The sequence below is a fragment of the Rhincodon typus genome, chromosome 1, assembly GCF_021869965.1.
Source record: "Rhincodon typus isolate 14 chromosome 1, sRhiTyp1.1, whole genome shotgun sequence".
Taxonomy (NCBI): Eukaryota; Metazoa; Chordata; class Chondrichthyes; order Orectolobiformes; family Rhincodontidae; genus Rhincodon; species Rhincodon typus.
Genome location: NC_063332.1, coordinates 6,359,006 through 6,376,709, shown reverse-complemented (window position 1 = coordinate 6,376,709; position 17,704 = coordinate 6,359,006). Strand labels below are relative to the sequence as shown.

At 41.7% G+C, this 17,704-nt stretch overlaps 1 protein-coding gene across 1 annotated transcript in view; it reads right to left on the bottom strand.

The window, feature by feature from the left end:
* Nucleotides 1-17,704, bottom strand: part of LOC109910569 (exocyst complex component 6B-like) — a 141,305-nt gene that overhangs the window by 33,946 nt on the left and 89,655 nt on the right. The window contains exon 9 of the mRNA XM_048601076.1: nt 9-120. Within this exon, the coding sequence (XP_048457033.1) occupies nt 9-120 (112 nt within the window). The remainder of the gene's footprint in view (nt 1-8; nt 121-17,704) is intronic.

Below are 17,704 nucleotides of genomic sequence, written 5' to 3'. Positions count from 1 at the left end.
TCACTCACCTCAGTGAGTCCTACATGCTGCTTCTTGATGACATTTTGTAAACAGTTGCTCAGTGTCCTGGTCAGAAGGAGATTAGTGGATTTCCGGATCATGTCATCTATTTCAGTTGAGCTGGAGAGGAAAAAAAAATGCTTTGCTTTAAATCGTCTCTGCATTATGCCTAAACTACAAACTGATTTTTGTGAAAGTTGCATTCATTAGAACGTGGTTAGTGTTGTGAAACTGAACATATTCCATTTCAAACACATAGCTGCAGAATCAGTCTCAGGATAGAAACAGCATAGTGGATTCACTTCCTCCAGGAAGATTCCTGGTCCAGCAGTGAGCTGACCCTGATCCTGTAACCTTGTGCTGTGAGAGTTGTGCCTCAGCAGGTAGGCTCTTCCCTCTGAAGGCTGTGGATTCAATGACCTGAGCCCAAAAGTCTGGTTAATATTCCCATTACAGTACAGAGAGAGAGGGCCTCCCTGTCAGAAGTGCCATCCTTGAGATGAGACATTAACTGATTCCTCATCCGCCCCCTTCAGGTGGATATAAAACTTCCCACACACTATTCAAATTTAAGCACTGGAATTCACCCTCATGTCCTAGCCAATAATTAACGCTTAACCAACCATAAAAACAAAACTGGTAGCTTTTACACTCAATGGTATAGTTCTGGGGAGTGCTGCTGAACAAAGAGACCTTGGAGAGCAGGTTCATAGTTCCTTGAAAGTGGAGTCGCATGTAGATAGGAAGGTGAAGGCGGCGTTTGATATGCTTGCCTTTATTGGTCAGTGCATTGAGCACAGGAGTTGAGAGGCAATACTGCGATTTTACAGGTCATTGGTTCGGCCACTTTTGGAACATTGCATGCAATTCTGGTATCCTTGCTATAGGAAGGATGTAGTGAAACTTGAAAAGGTTCAGAAAAGATTTACAAGCAGCTATAGGTTGAGGTTGAATAGGCTGGAGCTATGTTCCCTGGAGCATCGGAGGCGGACGGGTGACCTTATAGAGGTTTATAAAATCATGACGGGCATGGATAGGGTGAATAGCCAAGGTCTTTTCCCCAAGGTAGGGGAGTCCAAAAACTAGAGGGCAGAGGTTCAAGGTGAGGAGGGAAAGACTTAATTTGGGCTTATGGGGCAACTTTTTCACACAGAGGGTGGTGCGTGTAATGGAATGAGCTGCCAGAAGAAATGGTGGAGGCTGGTACAATTACATTTAAAAGGCATCTGGATGGGCATATGAATAGGAAGGGTTTAGCAGGATATAGGCCAAATGCTGGCAAATGGGACTAGATTCACTTAGGATATCTGGTCGGCATGGACGAGTTGGACGAGGGGTCTGTTTCTGTGTTGTACCACTCGACGACTCCATGACTCTATAACATTGCTTTTTGTGAGAGCTGACTGTGTACCAATTTGCCTGCCATACTTTCAATAATGCCAATATGTGAATATATTTCAACAGTGCTTTATGAAAGTTTTAAAAGACATTTGGACATTCTGAGATCATGAAAAGCTCTGAACAAATGTGATGCTCCATTCCTACAGCAGCCACCTCATGGCCAAATCGTCAGACAGCTTACTTGGAGACAGATTTCTGGCCACCCTACCAGGGACTGGATAAGGACTGTCAATCCATGTCATGTTGTTGCTTTACAAACAAGACAGAAAATTCCCTCCCACTTCTAGACCTTAGCTTGAAATTTTAAAAGACCGTCATTTAATACTGGCCAGAATACAGATGGAGTAATATATCCAGATTTGAACATCTCTGCGTGGAAAGGGTATAAATCTACTGAGTTAAAAATCAGACTAATTAGGAATACACCTGACATAGGAATTTATATAGTGGTGGTAGAGAATCTGGAGAAACTGGGACTTTTCACTTGGAACAGAAAATGCAAAGAGATATGAAAGAGGTTTTTAAATGATGACCACTTTTCAAGTGGACATGACTTTGAATGTGGACGAGTAGAAAGATTGACAGTTCTTATCCCTGCCTGTCCTTGAGAAGTTAAGAGGAAACCCAACAACCTTCCAGTGGCATGTAAATATCACATGGATAATAAAAAAAGCTGGGTGGGTCGCATTAGAGATAACAAAGGTGACAAGTGCTCAGAAGTGCAGTGAAGGGTGGAATACTTAGTCAGCACTTCGTCTCAGTGTTAGTGAAGAGGATGACAATAAAATATCATCAGATGTTTTAATACTGGAGTTAATGGATGAGGTAATAATTGCTAAGCAAAATGTCCTGCAAAGGCCAAATATGCTTAGAGTGGAAAAGTCACATGGTTGGGGGATAGCTTGAATTCCAGCTTATCGAGGAAAGTGAGGGTGGAGATAAAAGAGGACTTACCATGACCTTCCAATCTTCGCTAGATATACGGGGTGATGCCAGAGGATTGAGAGTGGCAAACATGAAACATTTATTCAAGAAAGAATGACAGGACACTTCTAGTAACTACTGGCCAGACAGTTTGATCAGCCATGATCATAATGAATGGTCGATTGGACTCCCCCTCCTATTTACAATGTTAACATCAAGGGTGCGTAAGGCTTCAGAAATAATAATCTAAGAAAAAGACTGGAAAACTTTTCATGAGTTTTAAATTAATTAAAGATGTCCATCATGAATTTGCATAAAACAGATCCTGCTTGACAAGTCTACTTTAATTTTCTGATGAAGTAACAGAGAAGGTTGATGAAGCAAAAGAAGTAGATGTTGTATATACGTTTTGAAGAAAATGTTTAATAAATTACCACATAAAAGGGTGGTTAACAAAATTGAGGATTTAGGAATAGATGTGTTGCTATTAGTTTGGATAAGTACATAGTTTAAGGACAGAAAACCACAATTTGAGCAAATGGTTCTTCACACCACGAGAGTTAGTACAAAAAAACCGCTTCTTTTGATATACAAAAATTACTTGTGTAGTGAAATATAGAATAAAACTTCGAAATTGACTGGTTATACCAACTTGGAGGTATGGCAAACAGGATGATGTATATCAAATACAACAGTACATAGGTAGTCTACCTGAAGGGCAGGAACGTGGCAGATAGGATTTAATGCAGAGAAGTGACAGGTTATGCATTTTGTCAGAATAGATTGATGTGGAGGTTTTCAAATAAACCTGTTGGACTTTAACCTGGTGTTATGTGATTTCGGACTCAGAACAGATTGGGAGAGACAATACAGGCTAAATTACACAGTTTTAAAGAGATGCAGGGAAAGAGAGACTCGGTCAAGGGAGATGTATTTAAACACCGCTTAGTAAAACATATGCAATTTAGGACTTCATAAACAGAAGTACTGAGTACAAAAGCAGGGAACTTATGACGAACTCTATAAAACACTGGTTAGGCTATAACTTGAATACTGGGTTTATTTCTGGATGCCACAACAAAGACAGAAGTGTTCATAAGAGGGTGTTGAGAAGGTTTAGCTGAATGTTTCCAGGTTTTCTGAGCTATATTAGGGTGAAAGGGGAAAGATATAAAAGGGACCTAAGGGTTTAGAGGGATATGGGCCAAATGTTGACAAATGGGTCTAGATTAATTTAGGATATCTGGTCGACATGGACGAGTTGGACCGAAGGGTCTGTTTCCATGCTGTACAACTCTATGTCTCTACGAGATAGGACTGAGAAGCTGGGGTGGTTCTCCTTAAAGCAAAGAAGATTGAGAGGAGATCTTATAACAGTGTACAAGATTCCCATTAGCTGATAGGTCAAGTTTTGAGCAAGATGTACAGGGAGGGATGTGATTTAAAATAGAATTTGTTACCTACTAAGATGATGCAAGCAGAAAGGGTGGGGTCGAGCCCAGGTCCCTAGCGCTGTGGGGCAGCAGTGCTAACCACTGTGCCACCATGCCGCCCAAAGAAGATGACGAGAAGATAGATAGACATATTGGGTTGAATATTCAGCAGCCGATACATTCCACAATTGGGAAGACGACCTTGAGTTTGGTGTTGGCATTGCAACATTTCAACATTTATCTTGCCAGTATTGTGTCTGAGACAATTGTATATATTGGTCATAACCCCTTAATGTTTTTGGAAAAAATTAAAGATAAAAATACCACACTGTTTAGATTGAGTTTATTGTTACAGCGATGTAATTTGAAAATAATACATGTGGCAGGATGAGAGAATTTAATTGCAAATATGTCATCACAACTGGTGGATGAAATGGGTTAAAATGGACTGTAGCATTTAATGATTGCATCTTAGAATCAATATAATGTGTATGCATTGTAGCGTATTAATAGTGTAAGACTAAAGGGTTTTATAAATGAAGCCATCTTTGTATATTGATGGGTTTTTTTTAAATAAAGTGGGGGAGGTGTGATGATACTATGGCTAAAGGAGATGTATTTTGTCCTGGCTTTTGTTATGAAGAGAAGTGGAGATAGAGGTGAGGAGCAGTCTGCTCAAGGCCTGTAAACAGCTTGTGAGGCTTTGGGATAGTTTAAAATATAAGTTATTTATAAGTTTATGTTTATTTATAAGTTTTATATATATGTATTTTTAAAATATATATTTTTAAATATAATTAAATATAATAAAATTGTCTGACACTTAGAAGAGAAAGGGTGGTAGTGGACGGAAAATATTCAACATGGTCTCAGTTACCAGTGGTGTACCACAAGGATCTGTCCTGGGTCCTTTTCTATTTGTGATTTTTGTAAATGATTTGGATGAAGGAGTGGAAGGGTGGATTAGTAAGTTCGCGGACGATACAAAGGTGGGTGGCGTTGTGGACAGTGCGGAGGGCTGTTCTAGGTTACAAAGGGACATTGATAGAATGCAGAGCTGGGCTGAGAAGTAGCAGATGGAGTTTAACCCTGAAAAGTGTGAGGTGATTCATTTTGGAAGGACAAACTTGAAAGCATAATACAGGGTTAACGGAAAGATTCTTGGCAGTGTGGAGGAGCAGAGGGATCTTGAGGTTCATGTTCACAGTTCCCTGAAAGCTGCAACCCAGGTGGATAGAGTTGTTAGGAAGGCGTATGGTGTGTTAGCCTTCATTAATAGAGGGATCGAGTTCAAAAGCTGTGAAGTTATGCTCCAGCTATACAAAAGCCTGGTTCGGCCACATCTGGAGTATCGTATCCAGTTCTGGTCGCCTCATTACAGCAAAGATGTGGAGGCATTGGAAAAGGTGCAGAGGAGATTGACCAGGATATTGCCTGGAATGGAGGGAAGGTCTTACGAGGAAAGGTTGAGAGAGCTAGGGCTTTTCTCTTTAGAACGATGAAGGATGAGAGGTGACGTGATAGAGGTGTACAAAATGATCAGAGGTATAGATAGAGTGGACAGCCAGAGAGTTTTTCCTAGGGTGGAGGTAGCTATTACGAGGGGGCATAGTTTTAAAATGAGTGGAGGTAGATACAGGGGAGACGTCAGAGGTAGGTTCTTTACTCAGAGAGTAGTAGGGGCATGGAATGCATTGCCGGAGAGGGTAGTGGAGTTGGCCTCATTAGGGGCATTTAAACAGCTATTAGATAGGCATATGGGTGATAGTATAAGGTAGGGGTGGAGGTTAGATAGACCTTAGGATTAGGGTAAAAGTTCGGCACAACATCGTGGGCCGAAGGGCCTGTACTGTGCTGTACTGTTCTATGTTCTATGGGCAATGTTTGCAAAGGGAAATTGAATGAACACTTGAGGGAAGTAATCTTGCAGGGTTATGGGGATAGAACAGAGGAATGTGACAGACAAATTACTCCAAAGAGTGGCAGCATGGGCCAAATGGCCTCCTATTATGCTCTTATGTGACTCTTACCGCATCCCCTACCTAATTCTCCCATCTTCCCTCCATGATCTCTTGTACAGGTGTTTAATTCCTATAGTTTGTGGCCAAAGTGGCAAAAACAATTGTATATGAAAGGGCAAGGAAAGTGGGCCACCATAGATTACAGTAGTTGGGGTGGCATGGTGGCTCAGTGGTGCCTCACAGCGCCACGGACCCGGGTTCAATTCTAGCCTCGGGCAACTGTCTGTGTGGAGTTTGCACATTCTCCCCGTGTGTGGTGGGTTTCCTCCGGGTGCTCCGGATTCCTCCCACAGTCCAAAGATGTGCAGATTATGTGGATTGGCCATGCTAAATTGCCCATAGTGCCCACGGGTGTTTAGGTTAAGTGGGTTAGACAAGGGAAATGTAGGGGTAGGAGAATGGGTCAGGGTGGGATGCTCTTCGGAGGGACGGTGTGGACTTGTTGGGCCGAATGGCCTGTTTCCACACTGTGGAGTTTCTATGATTTCTATGATTACAAGTTTCTATTTGTTGGAAATCTGAAGCACAAAGGGACTTGGGAGTCCCAGGCGAGGATTCTCTTAAGGTTAACATGGAGGTTCAGTTGACAGTGAGGAAAGCAAATGCAATGTTGGCATTAATTTCGTGAGGATCATAACACCACAGCAAGAGATGTACTGCTGAGGCTGTATAAGGCTCAGGTCAGACCCCTTTTCAAATACTGTGAGCAGTTTTAGGCCCTGTATCTGAAGCAGGATGTGTTGGCATTGCAGGAGTTCGACAGGAGCTTTACAAGAATGATTCTGTGGATGAAGGGCTTGTCCTACAAGGAGCGGATGAGTTCTCTGGGTGGAGTTGAGAAGGATGAAAGGTCATCTAATTGAGTCTTACAGAATACTGAGAGGCCTGGATAGAGTGGACGTGGAGACGTTGTTTCTACTAATAGGAGAGACCAGGACTAGAGGACACAGCCTCAGAGTGAAGGAAAAACCCTTTAGAACTGAGAGGAGGAGGAATTTCTTCTGCCAGAGGGTGATTAATCTGTGGAACTCACTGCCGCAGAGGCTGTGAAAGCCAAGTCATTGAGTGCATTTAAAACTGAGTAAGTTAGGTTCTTGGTTAGGAAGGAGATCAAGGGTTATGTGGAAAAGGCAGGAGAATGTGGTTGAGAAACCTGTCAGCCATGGTTGAATGGTGGAACAAACTCAATATGCTAACTCTGCTCCAATATCTTATGGTCTAACAATGCCATTAATATTGTCTTTTGAGACTACTAGGATGGTGGATGGTGAACTAGATTAATATCGGTTTTCTTAAAATTCACAATGTTCCTACAAAAGCTGAGCGTTTGAGAATCTCAATGTAAATCGATTAAACAGGGACATGCATTAGAATTGAATGTGGTGACTCAGAAACTGCAAAAAGTATTCAACACAATGGGATTATTTTTGCCCTCCTCCATGGTGAGTTTGGAGGCGGGGAGATCATTTGATTTGGCTCCCTCACATTTCACTCTCCACCACCCTGATTAAATTCATGGTGATAAGGCCCATCCTGCCTCACAAATCCCACCTCTGGAAACAGCACTGGCTTGGCTGGGGTTATTATCTAGAAGGGAGGCCTGAGGCCAAGTGGAATGAGGGAACAGGTCATAATTGTATGTTAATTGGGGCAACTTGCTTTCTTCTGGGGGCCCTAGACTGAGAGGTCTGGGTTTAAGTTCCACCAGCTCCAGAGGTATGTAATACCATCTCTGAACAAGTTGATCAGAAAAATATGTTCAATGAAAAAAAAAGCTTGCTTTCTTTTTAACAGGGTCTCTGTGGCGCAAAGGTAGTGCCCTTCGCCCTGGACCAGGAGGCCTGGGTTTGAGTCCCAGCTGCTCAAGAGGTGTGTAACAGCATCGCTGAACAGGCTGATTAGAAAAATAGGTTGATTAAAAAAAACTAGCTTTCTTTTCATTCATTCACAGGATGTGGGTGTCCTGATGGACAATGTGATTTGTTGATCATCCCTAATTGCCCAGAGGACATTTAGGAGTCAACCACATTGCTATGGGTCTGGAGTCACATATAGGCCAGACCAGGTAAGGACGGTAGTATTCTTCCCTAAAAGACATTCATGAACCAGATGCGTTTTTTCAACAGTCGACAAAGGTTTCATGGTCATCGTCAGACTCTAATTCCGGATTTGTTTTATATACTGGGCATGTATAGTGTGAGCATAAGTAACTGACAAACATTCAATTGTGAGAGTTTGATGGTTTCAGCTGAAATAAAATTCTGACCAAGAAAGTATATGCCTGGATTCAGTCTTCGCCATATTTTAATCACTGGGGTGTTTATCAAGTTGCTACATTATTCTGGGTCTCTGGTGAGTGCACTTTCCACACAGGATATTGCCTCCCTGGTGGCACTGTGAGCAAAAGAGCTGCTGGATTCTAGCTCAATGGCAGCTCTTGGTGGGCAGATACTTCCAGCCACCATGGCCCTGATCCTGTGAATGTCAAGCCAATAGTCTTGTTAATTGCCTAACTTGCCCAAAGGAGACAATGTGCATCTCTCACCAACTCAGCACCAAAGGCCTCGACAAAATGTCCCACAATATATGAATAGGCCAATCATTAACATAAATTTAATATCATCCATGTATAGAGTATTATACATAGGAAAGAAAATGAGTAATGTTTATTTCATGTTAAAATTGCAATGGATAAGGTTAAATGGGGCCAAAAAGTCTTAAAGTAGACTCAAAATGTTCAGCCAAAGGCAACAGAATGTTCAGCATACCCAAAGCGTAGAATAGATCAGAGGAAGTTATGATCAAACCACAGTTTTTTTGGTCAGACCACTCTTTGAGACTTGTGCCCAGGAGTGGTCCTTAAGACACAAGTGAGGCATTCAACGAGAACTCGGTGCAGAAAAGCCATACGGCTGACCCCTAGTGATATGGGAAAATGATATTTTGGTGATAACCAAGGTCTAACTCAGAAAAGGGTAGAGCTGGGCACCATATGTTGCTCGATACAATGATTCAGTATAGTATTACAGAGCTGGAGAGAGAGGGATGTCCAACAGAAGTCAAGGACAGAATCTATTCGGTTAGTGTTAAGAAACAACAGAGGTGCCATTTCAATGTATTCTACAGGTCACCAAATGGTGGGAAAGTTATATAAGGTGTAAATGTTTAAGGAAAAACTACACTGCAGGGTATTTTAATTGTCCTAATATATATTGAGTTAGCAACTGGGTAAATGACAAAGAGACAGAAGACTTTCTGAGTCTATTCAGAAGAATTTACTTGATTAGTATGCCTCCAGCCCAACACGCAAGGAAGCACAGCTTGATTTGGTTCTGGGGAATGAGGTCAGTCAAGTGGATCAAGTGTCAGTTGAGGAACATTCAGGAGAGAGTAATCATTGTTTAATTTTCCTTCCCAACAGCACTGTGGGTGTACCTGCACCATATGAACTACAGTGGCTTAAGGCAGCAGCTCATCACCACCACCTCCTCCTCAAGGGTAATCGGGGATGGGCAATACATTCTGGCATAGCCAAACAAAACACATATACCCTACAAATTATAAATTTAAAATCAAGGCTTAGGATAGCTGGGAAACAAAGATATGAAGTAATCTAGACAACTTCAGCGGGATGAAAACAGATTTGTCCCAGGTAAATTTTTGATGGGTCAATGGAAAAAGGTGAAATGTTGATGTCGAGTACTTCGACTTCCCAAAGTGTCACAAAAATCGACTTTCCAACCAAGTTGCTGCAGGGAATTAAAGGCACAGAAGCATCATGGATGCAAATTTGGCTAAGCAACAGTGAAAAGAGAGCAATGATAAAGGGCTGCTTTTCAGACTGCAGCAAGACAGAGATTGGTAATAGGACGATTTTAAAAAAAAATCTATATTAATAAATGCACACTTTGGCTTGTCTACACATAGAACCATACAGCACAGGAGGCACTTCTGCCCATCAAGTCTGTACTGCCAAAGCTGCACTAGATCTACACTAGTCCCACCTTCCAGCACTGAATCCATAGCCTTGAATGTTATGACATTTCAAGTGCTCATCCAAGCAGTTTTTTTTAACAGGTTGCAAAGTTGCTCACCTCAACTACTCTCCCAGGCAGTGCATTCCAGACCTCCATCACCCTCTGGGTGAAATAATTTTCCCTTAAATCCCCTCTAAACCTCCTGTCTTTTACCTTAAAATTATGCTCCTTGTTACTGACCCTTCGATTAAGGGGAGCAGCCACTTTCTTTCACCCTCACCATGCCCCCTTATACACTTTACTAAAGTCCCCTTTCAGCTTTCCCTGGTCTGAAGAAAACAACCCAAGCTTATCCAGCCCCTCTTCATTGCTGAAGCACTCTGTCACAGGCAACATCCTGGTTAATCTCCTCTACAACCCATCCAGTGCATGTATACAATAAATATAGAATTCTATATAAAAACAACGTATTAATGTAACGTATGGAAAATCTCAATTTTATTACTGCAGAGTGAACAGCTGACTGTGTACATGAACAATTGTTCTGATTTGCAAATTACTTCCCAAGATAAGAGTGAGGAGTGGCAACGGCCTAGTGGTATTATCGCTGGGCTGTTAATCCAGACCCAGATAATGTTCTGGGGACCTGGGTTCGAATCCCACCCTGGCAGATGATGGGATTCCTTCTGGAATTAAGAATCTAATGATGACCATGACCCCATTGTCAACTGTTGGAAAAACCCATCTGGTTCACTAACGTCATTTGTGGAAGGAAACTGCCAGCCTTACCTGGTCTGAATTACATGTGACTCCAGACCCACAGCAATGTGGTTGACTCTTAACTGCCCTTTGGGCAATTAGGGATGGGCAATAATTGCTGCCGAGCCAGCAACACCGTCATCCAGTGAATGAATTAAAAAGAAATGGGGTAAATAGCAATATGCCAATAGCTAGACTACAATATCAGTAATGTCAGATTAAATGGACCTGGCACCAGAAAGCAAAGTTCTAGAGATGTCCAGCTCAATTATGCTTCTGTACTTAGTTTTAAGTTAATAAATGTCACTAGTTTGCATAAGTATGGCATCCAATACTTGTTTGTCCAAGACTCTGGAGCTGATTCATGATGATATTACTGCAGAGACACACTTCAGACACAGGACACAGTTTCAAAATTTGCAATTGAGACGAAACTGTGAGGAGCACAATGTAGAAGTTGAACATACAAGATCATGAGTAGGTCCAAAGCTTGAGGCTGCTCTGCTATTCAATAATATTGTGGCTGACTGATTACTCCACCTCATTCCTGCCTATCCTGATAATATTTCACTCCCTTGCTTGTCAAGAACCAATTTACCTTTCCATTAAAAAATATTCAAGTACTCTTGCCTTTTGAGGAAGAGTTCCAAAGGCTCATGACTCTTGTTTCACAGACCAATATCCATATTTTCGATCAGGTAGCAAAATGCTTTCAGATTTACAAGGGTTATGCTGTAAAATCCATAATTTAGTACAAACAGCACTTTCCACCTTTCCCTTCTAGAATTTTTCCTCATGCAGAAACCAACTCCTCACTGCAGAATAATCCATTTTTAATTCATCTGTTCAGATGTGGTATGATACACATCTGGAACAGGTGGGACATGAACCTGGGCCTTCTGGCTCTTCTGACACTAATACTCCGCTACAAAGGTCTTCATAATTCAATTGGCAGGCATGTGTTTTAAAGTAGCAGTAATAAGGTCTGTGGGCAGTAGGATTCAAATCTTGTCCCAATGGATTTCACATCCATCGCTTTAACCACTCAGCCAAAATTACACACCGTAATTACACAACTCTAGAATACAAAGACCAACAAGCATGATCTTCTTTCAATCAATTCTGAAATTCTTCTGGCTGACTCTATATGTCAAGGAATCTGCACTTCTAATACTCAACTCTGAAAATACTTTTGCCCTCATTTCGGTCTCAAATGGAAGACCCCATAATTTTTAAACTCTGAGTTTTAGCTCTAAATTCTGTCACAAGTCCTAAAAGTGGAATATGAGGAGTTAGGAGGCATCCATGTGCTAATCAGAGTAAAACAACAGGATATATCGGATCAATACTTGACTGAGAGATGGTGCGAGGGGGGAGGCTTTCAGATTCCTCGGGCATTGGGACTGATTCTAGGGAGGGAGGACAAATACAGCTGGACGGGGTGCCCTTGGCTAGAACTGGAACTGATATACGAGGGAGAGTATTTGTTATTGTGGTTGGGAAAGGCTTAAAGCAACCTATACAGAGGGGCAGAAGAGAGGGAAACAAGGGCATAAACAAATGAAAGAATGGAAAGTAAAAAAAAATGATTGGCAGAAAATTCAATCCATATCATAAACAGCACTAAAAATGTTAAGAAGACAGGACTTAAAGCTTTGTGACTTAATGTGAAAAGCATTCACAATAAAGTGGATGAATTGGTCACACAAATAGATATAAATGGGTATGATATAGGTGGGATTACAGAGATGTGGCTGCCAGTTGACCAGAATTGGGAAACAAATATCTTGGGGTATGCAGTTTTTAGGAAGGATACACAAAAAGGAAAAGGGAGGTGGGTAATATCGTTGGTTAAAGAATATTAGCAAACTAGTGAGGCACAATATTAGAAGTGGAATCTGTACAGGTAGAGCTTAGAAACACCAAGGGGCAGAAAGTGATAGTGCTAATGCAGTGATAATGTTGGGGAAGACATGAAATAGGAAACTAGAGATGCAAACACTAAAGTTACATCTGTAAATATGGCTGACTTTAATCTGCACATAGATTTGGGCAAATCGGTAACAATACTGCAGAGGAAGAATTATTGGAGGGCTTACGAAATGGTTTTCTGGAACAATACGTTGAGGAACCAAATAGAGAACAGGCCATCGTAAACTGGGTTTGTATAATGAGAAAGTAATCTAGCTGTGCGATGCCTCTGAGGGAAGAGTGGCCATAATATGGTAGAATTCTTCATTAAGATAGAGATGAAGTAGTTGATTTTGAGTCTTGGGCGCTGAATTCAATTAAAGGAACCTACGATGGTATGAGGTGCATGATGTCTATGATAAATTGTGGAACGTTACTTAAAGGGATAACAATGGACAGGCAATGCAAACACTTAAACAGCACATGCAGGAACTACTATGATGGTTCATTACTGTCTGGCACAAGAATAACATGGGAAAATTGGCCCAACTATGGCTAACAACAGATATTAGGAATAGCATTAGATCCAAAGAAGCGGCAAACAAATCGGTTTGAAAGCTGCAGACCTGAGGATTGGGGGCAGTTTACATTTCAGCAAAGGAGGACAAAGGGAGTGATTAAGTGGGTGCAAATGACTATGAGAGTACATTTGCGAGGAACATACAAACTGATTATAAAACCTTCTCTCAGTATGTGGAGTGAAAAAGATTATTGAAGGCAAATGTATCTTTTACAGTCAGAAAAAGGAAAGTTATAATGGGGAACAAAGAGATGGCACATCAATTACACACATAAACTGAAATTGCTGGAGAAACTTAGCAGGTCTGGCAGCATCTGTTGGAAGAAAGCACAGTTAATGTTTCAAGTCTAGGGACCCTTCTTTAGAACAGGGTTCTGAGTTCTGAAGAAGGGTCAGCAAAGTCAAAATGTTGTTTCTCCACAGATGCTGCTAGACCTGCTGAGTTTCTCCAACAATTTCTGTTTTGGTTTCAGATCTTCAGCATCTGCAGTTCGTTGTTTTATTTCAATTAAGTACATATTTTTGTATATCTTAACAAATGAGTACATAAATAATGTCCCAAAAGTGCTGTGGAACATAGGTTCTAGTAACAGTGAGGAACTAAAAGAAATCAATATTATTAGGGAAGTGGTGTTAGTGGAATTGATGGGATTAAATACTGATGTATCTCCAGGGTCCTATAATCCCTATCCCAGCACACTTAAGGAAGTGCCCTAAAACTAGTGGCCGCATTGGTGATCATCTTAGACTGTTGAACAGTTACCATAGATTGGAGAGTAGCTAATGCAACTCCACTATTTAGTAAAGCAGGTAGAGAGAAAACTGGAATTTATAGACCAGTTGGCCTGACATTGATAGTGGGAAGTTGTTGTAGTCTGTTATACAGGATTTAATAGAAGCTTACTTGAAAAACAGAGTCAGGGTCAAACAGATTCAGTATGGATTTATAAAAGAGAAATCATACTTGACAAATCTAATAACGTATTCTGAGATTTAACTAGTAAAGTTGATAAGGGGGAGAGAGTGGATATGGACTTTCAAAAGGCTTTTGATAAGGTCCCACGCAAAAGATTAGCATATAAAATTAAAGCACATGGGACTGGGGATAGTGTACTGACATGGATAGAGAACTGGTTGGCAGACAGGAAAAAATGAGCAGGATAAACAGGATATTTTCCCCAAGTAGCAGGCAGTGACTAGTGGGGTACTGCAGGGGTCAGTGCCTGGAACCTAGCTATTCACAATCTTTTATCAATCCACAATGATTTAGATGAGGGTAATTGTGATGATGAAATTGTGTCTCATGAACTCGATTGAGTTTTTTTGAAGAGGTGACAAAGAAAATTGATGAAGGTAGAATGGTAGAAGTTGTCTATATGGATTCAGAAAGGTGCTTGACAAGGTTCTGCATGATAGACTAGTTAGCAAGGTTAGAGCACATGACATCTAGGGGGAGCCAGCCAAATACGGCTAAGTAAGCGTGGCTTTGTCAATGGGTCATGCCTGACAAATCTGTTAGAATTCTTTGCATATGTTGGACAAAGGAGAACCAGTGGATATGGTCTATTTCGGTTTCCATAAGACCTTTTACAAGGTGCCACACAGGAGGCTGCTAAAGAAGATGCTATTAGGGGCAAGGTACTGGTGTGAATAGAAGCTGCCTGGCAGAAGGCAGAAAGTGGAGATAAAGTAATCTTTTTCAGGATAGCAGGTGTTGACTGGTGGAGTTCCACAGGGGTCAGTGTTGGGACCACAACTTGTCACGTTATGCATTAACCATCTGGACAAATGAACTGAGGGCACTGTTGTTAAGTTTGTGAATGATATAAAGATAGGTGGAGGGGCAGGTAATACGAGGAAGCAGAAAGGCTGCAGAAGGACTTGGACAGGCTGGGAGATGCACAAAGAAGTGGCAGATGGAATACAATGTGGGAATGTGTGAGGTTATGCACTTTAGAAGGAAGAATAGAGTCGTAGACTATTTTCTAGTTGGGGAAAGGCTTTGGAAATCTGAAGTACAAAGGAACTTAGAGGAGTCCCAGGTCAGGATTCTCTTAGGGTTAACAATAGGGTTCAGTTGCCAGTTAGGAAGGCAAGTGCAATGTCAGCATTCATTTCAAATGGCTAGAATACAAGAACAGAGATGTACTGCTAAGGCTCTAGTCAGACTGCAGTTGGAATACTGTGAGCTGTTTCCAGCCCATAGCTAAGGAAGGATAAGGAGGTCAAGGAGGGGTTTACAGAAAAAATCCTAGGTATGAAGTGCTTGATGTTGTTAAACTAGAGGGTGCAGAAAAGATTTATGAGGATGTTGCTGGGACTGGAGGGTTTGACTATAGGGAGAGGCTGAATAGGCTGGAGTTTTTTTCCCCAAGACCGTTGGAGGCTGAGGGGTGACCTTATAGAGGTTTATAAAATCATGACGGGCATGGATAACGTGAGTAGCAAAGGCCTTTTTTCCTAGGGTGGGGAGTCCAAAGCTAGAGGGCATAGGTTTAAGGTGAGAGGGGAAAGATTTAAAAAGGACCTGAGGGGTAAATTTTTCATGCTGAGTGTGATGTGTATATGGAACGAGCTGCCAAAGAAGTAATGGGGCGGATACAATTACAACATGTAAAAGGCATCTGGATGGGAATATGAAAGGAGGGGTTTACAGGGATATGGATAGTGCTGGCAAATGAGACTAGGTCACATTGGGATATCTGGTCGACACAGACAAAAGGTCTATTTCGGTGCTGTAGGACTCTATGACAATATGAAGAGTAATTGAGGACTCTGGGTTTGTACTTGGTGAAGTTCAGAAGAATGAGTAGGGATTTCATTGAGGCTTACAGAAAACTGAGATTTCTGGATACAGTAGATGTGGAAAAGTTGTTTCCACTAGTAGGAGAGATTGGACCAAAGGGCAAGCCTCAGAGTGAAGGCATGATCCTTCAGGACTGAGATGAGGAGGAATTTCTTCAGCCTGAGGGGGGTGAATCTGTCGACTGCATTGCCGGAGAAGGCTGTGGACGCCAAGTCATTGAGTTTATTTAGACAGAGATAGATAGGCTCCCGATTAGTAATGGGGTCAAGGATTATGGGGTGAAGGCAGGAAATTGGGGATGGGGAAACATATTGCCATGATCAAATGACAGAGCAGATCCAATGGACCGAATGGCCTAATTCTGTTCTTATATCTTATAATCTAATTAATAACAATAATTCTTAATGTATCCTCATTGGGCCAAAAAGGGAACAACTGAAATTGTGGTAACACAGCGTGGAGCTGGAGGAACACAGCAGGCCAGGCAGCATCAGAGGAGCAGGAAAGCTGACGTTTCGGGTCGGGACCCTTCTTCAGAAATGGGCTGAAAATGTGGAATTTCTTTTCTTCAAGTAATGAATGTTAACAAGTCATAGAGTCATACAGGTCTAAAGCAGAGAAAAAGTCCCTTCGGCCCACTGAATCTACGCAGGTCAAAACAACCACCTAACTATTCTAATGCTACTGGTCTCCCTCTTGAGCTGACTCAATGACTGAACCTCTTTCACGCTATGGAGCGGACAATTACAATTGTGGAGAGAGACTGACAACTCTCTGAGTAAAGAAATACCTCCTTATCATGTTCTGAAGAAGCGTTACTGGACCTGAAACATTAACTCTGCTTTCTCTTCATATTTGCTGTCAGACCTACAGAGTTTCTCCAGTAATTTCTCTCCTTATCCCAGTCTGAAATGGCCCACTCCTTAACCTGACATTAGGACCATGTATTCTGGACACTCAGCCAGGGCAGTACTTTCTCTGGACCCATTCTGTTCAAGCCGCTTGAGAATTTTAGAACTTGCAATTAAATTGCCCCTCATCCATCTCAACTTCGGGGAATATAGGACTGGTCTGAGGGGAATGTAGGGCTGATCCCCTGAAACTGAAGTTAATGAACCTGTGATACATTTTCAATCTCTTCTGTTTTCCCAAACAAAATATGAGCAAGGGGTAATTTTAAAAATTAATGCTCGCAGTGATGTGCTTCATCTACCACAAAAGTTCATTCTGAAATCTAGCTTCTTGCCTCTCTCCATCCCCGTATACAATCCTCTGAACATGATTGCTGTCAAATGGGATGGAAGTCCCCAGTTTGCATTTTCCTGGGTGACATGTGTACTGGGGCCACAAACTTGTAAAATTACTGCTGTCACAGCTGTTCACCATTGCTTATTCAATTCTGGTACTTCCGATTTACTAAGTACAGGACATGGTGCACAAATATAATTGAATCATTGAGGTCATCAGCACAGAAAAAGGAGCTTTGGCTCTCGAGACTGTGCTGATCAAAAACAAGCATCTAACTAGTCTAACAATTTGAAATGATGTGGAGGTGCCGGTGTTGGATTGGGGTGGACAAAGTCAGAAGTCACATAACACCAGTTATAGTCCAACAAGTTTATTTGAAATCACAAACTTTTGCAGCGCTGCTCTTTTGTCAGGTGAAACGCTCTCATCTGTCAGAAGATCAGCACTCTGAAAGCTCCTGATTTCAAATAAACCTGTTGGACTATAACCTGGTGTCATGAGATTTCAGAGATAGTAGGAACTGCAGATGCTGGAGAATCTGAGATAACAAGGTGTAGAGAGCTGGATGAACACAGCAGGCCAAGCAGCATCAGAGGGGCAGGAAGGCTGACGTTTCGGACCTAGACCCTTCTTCAGAAATGGGG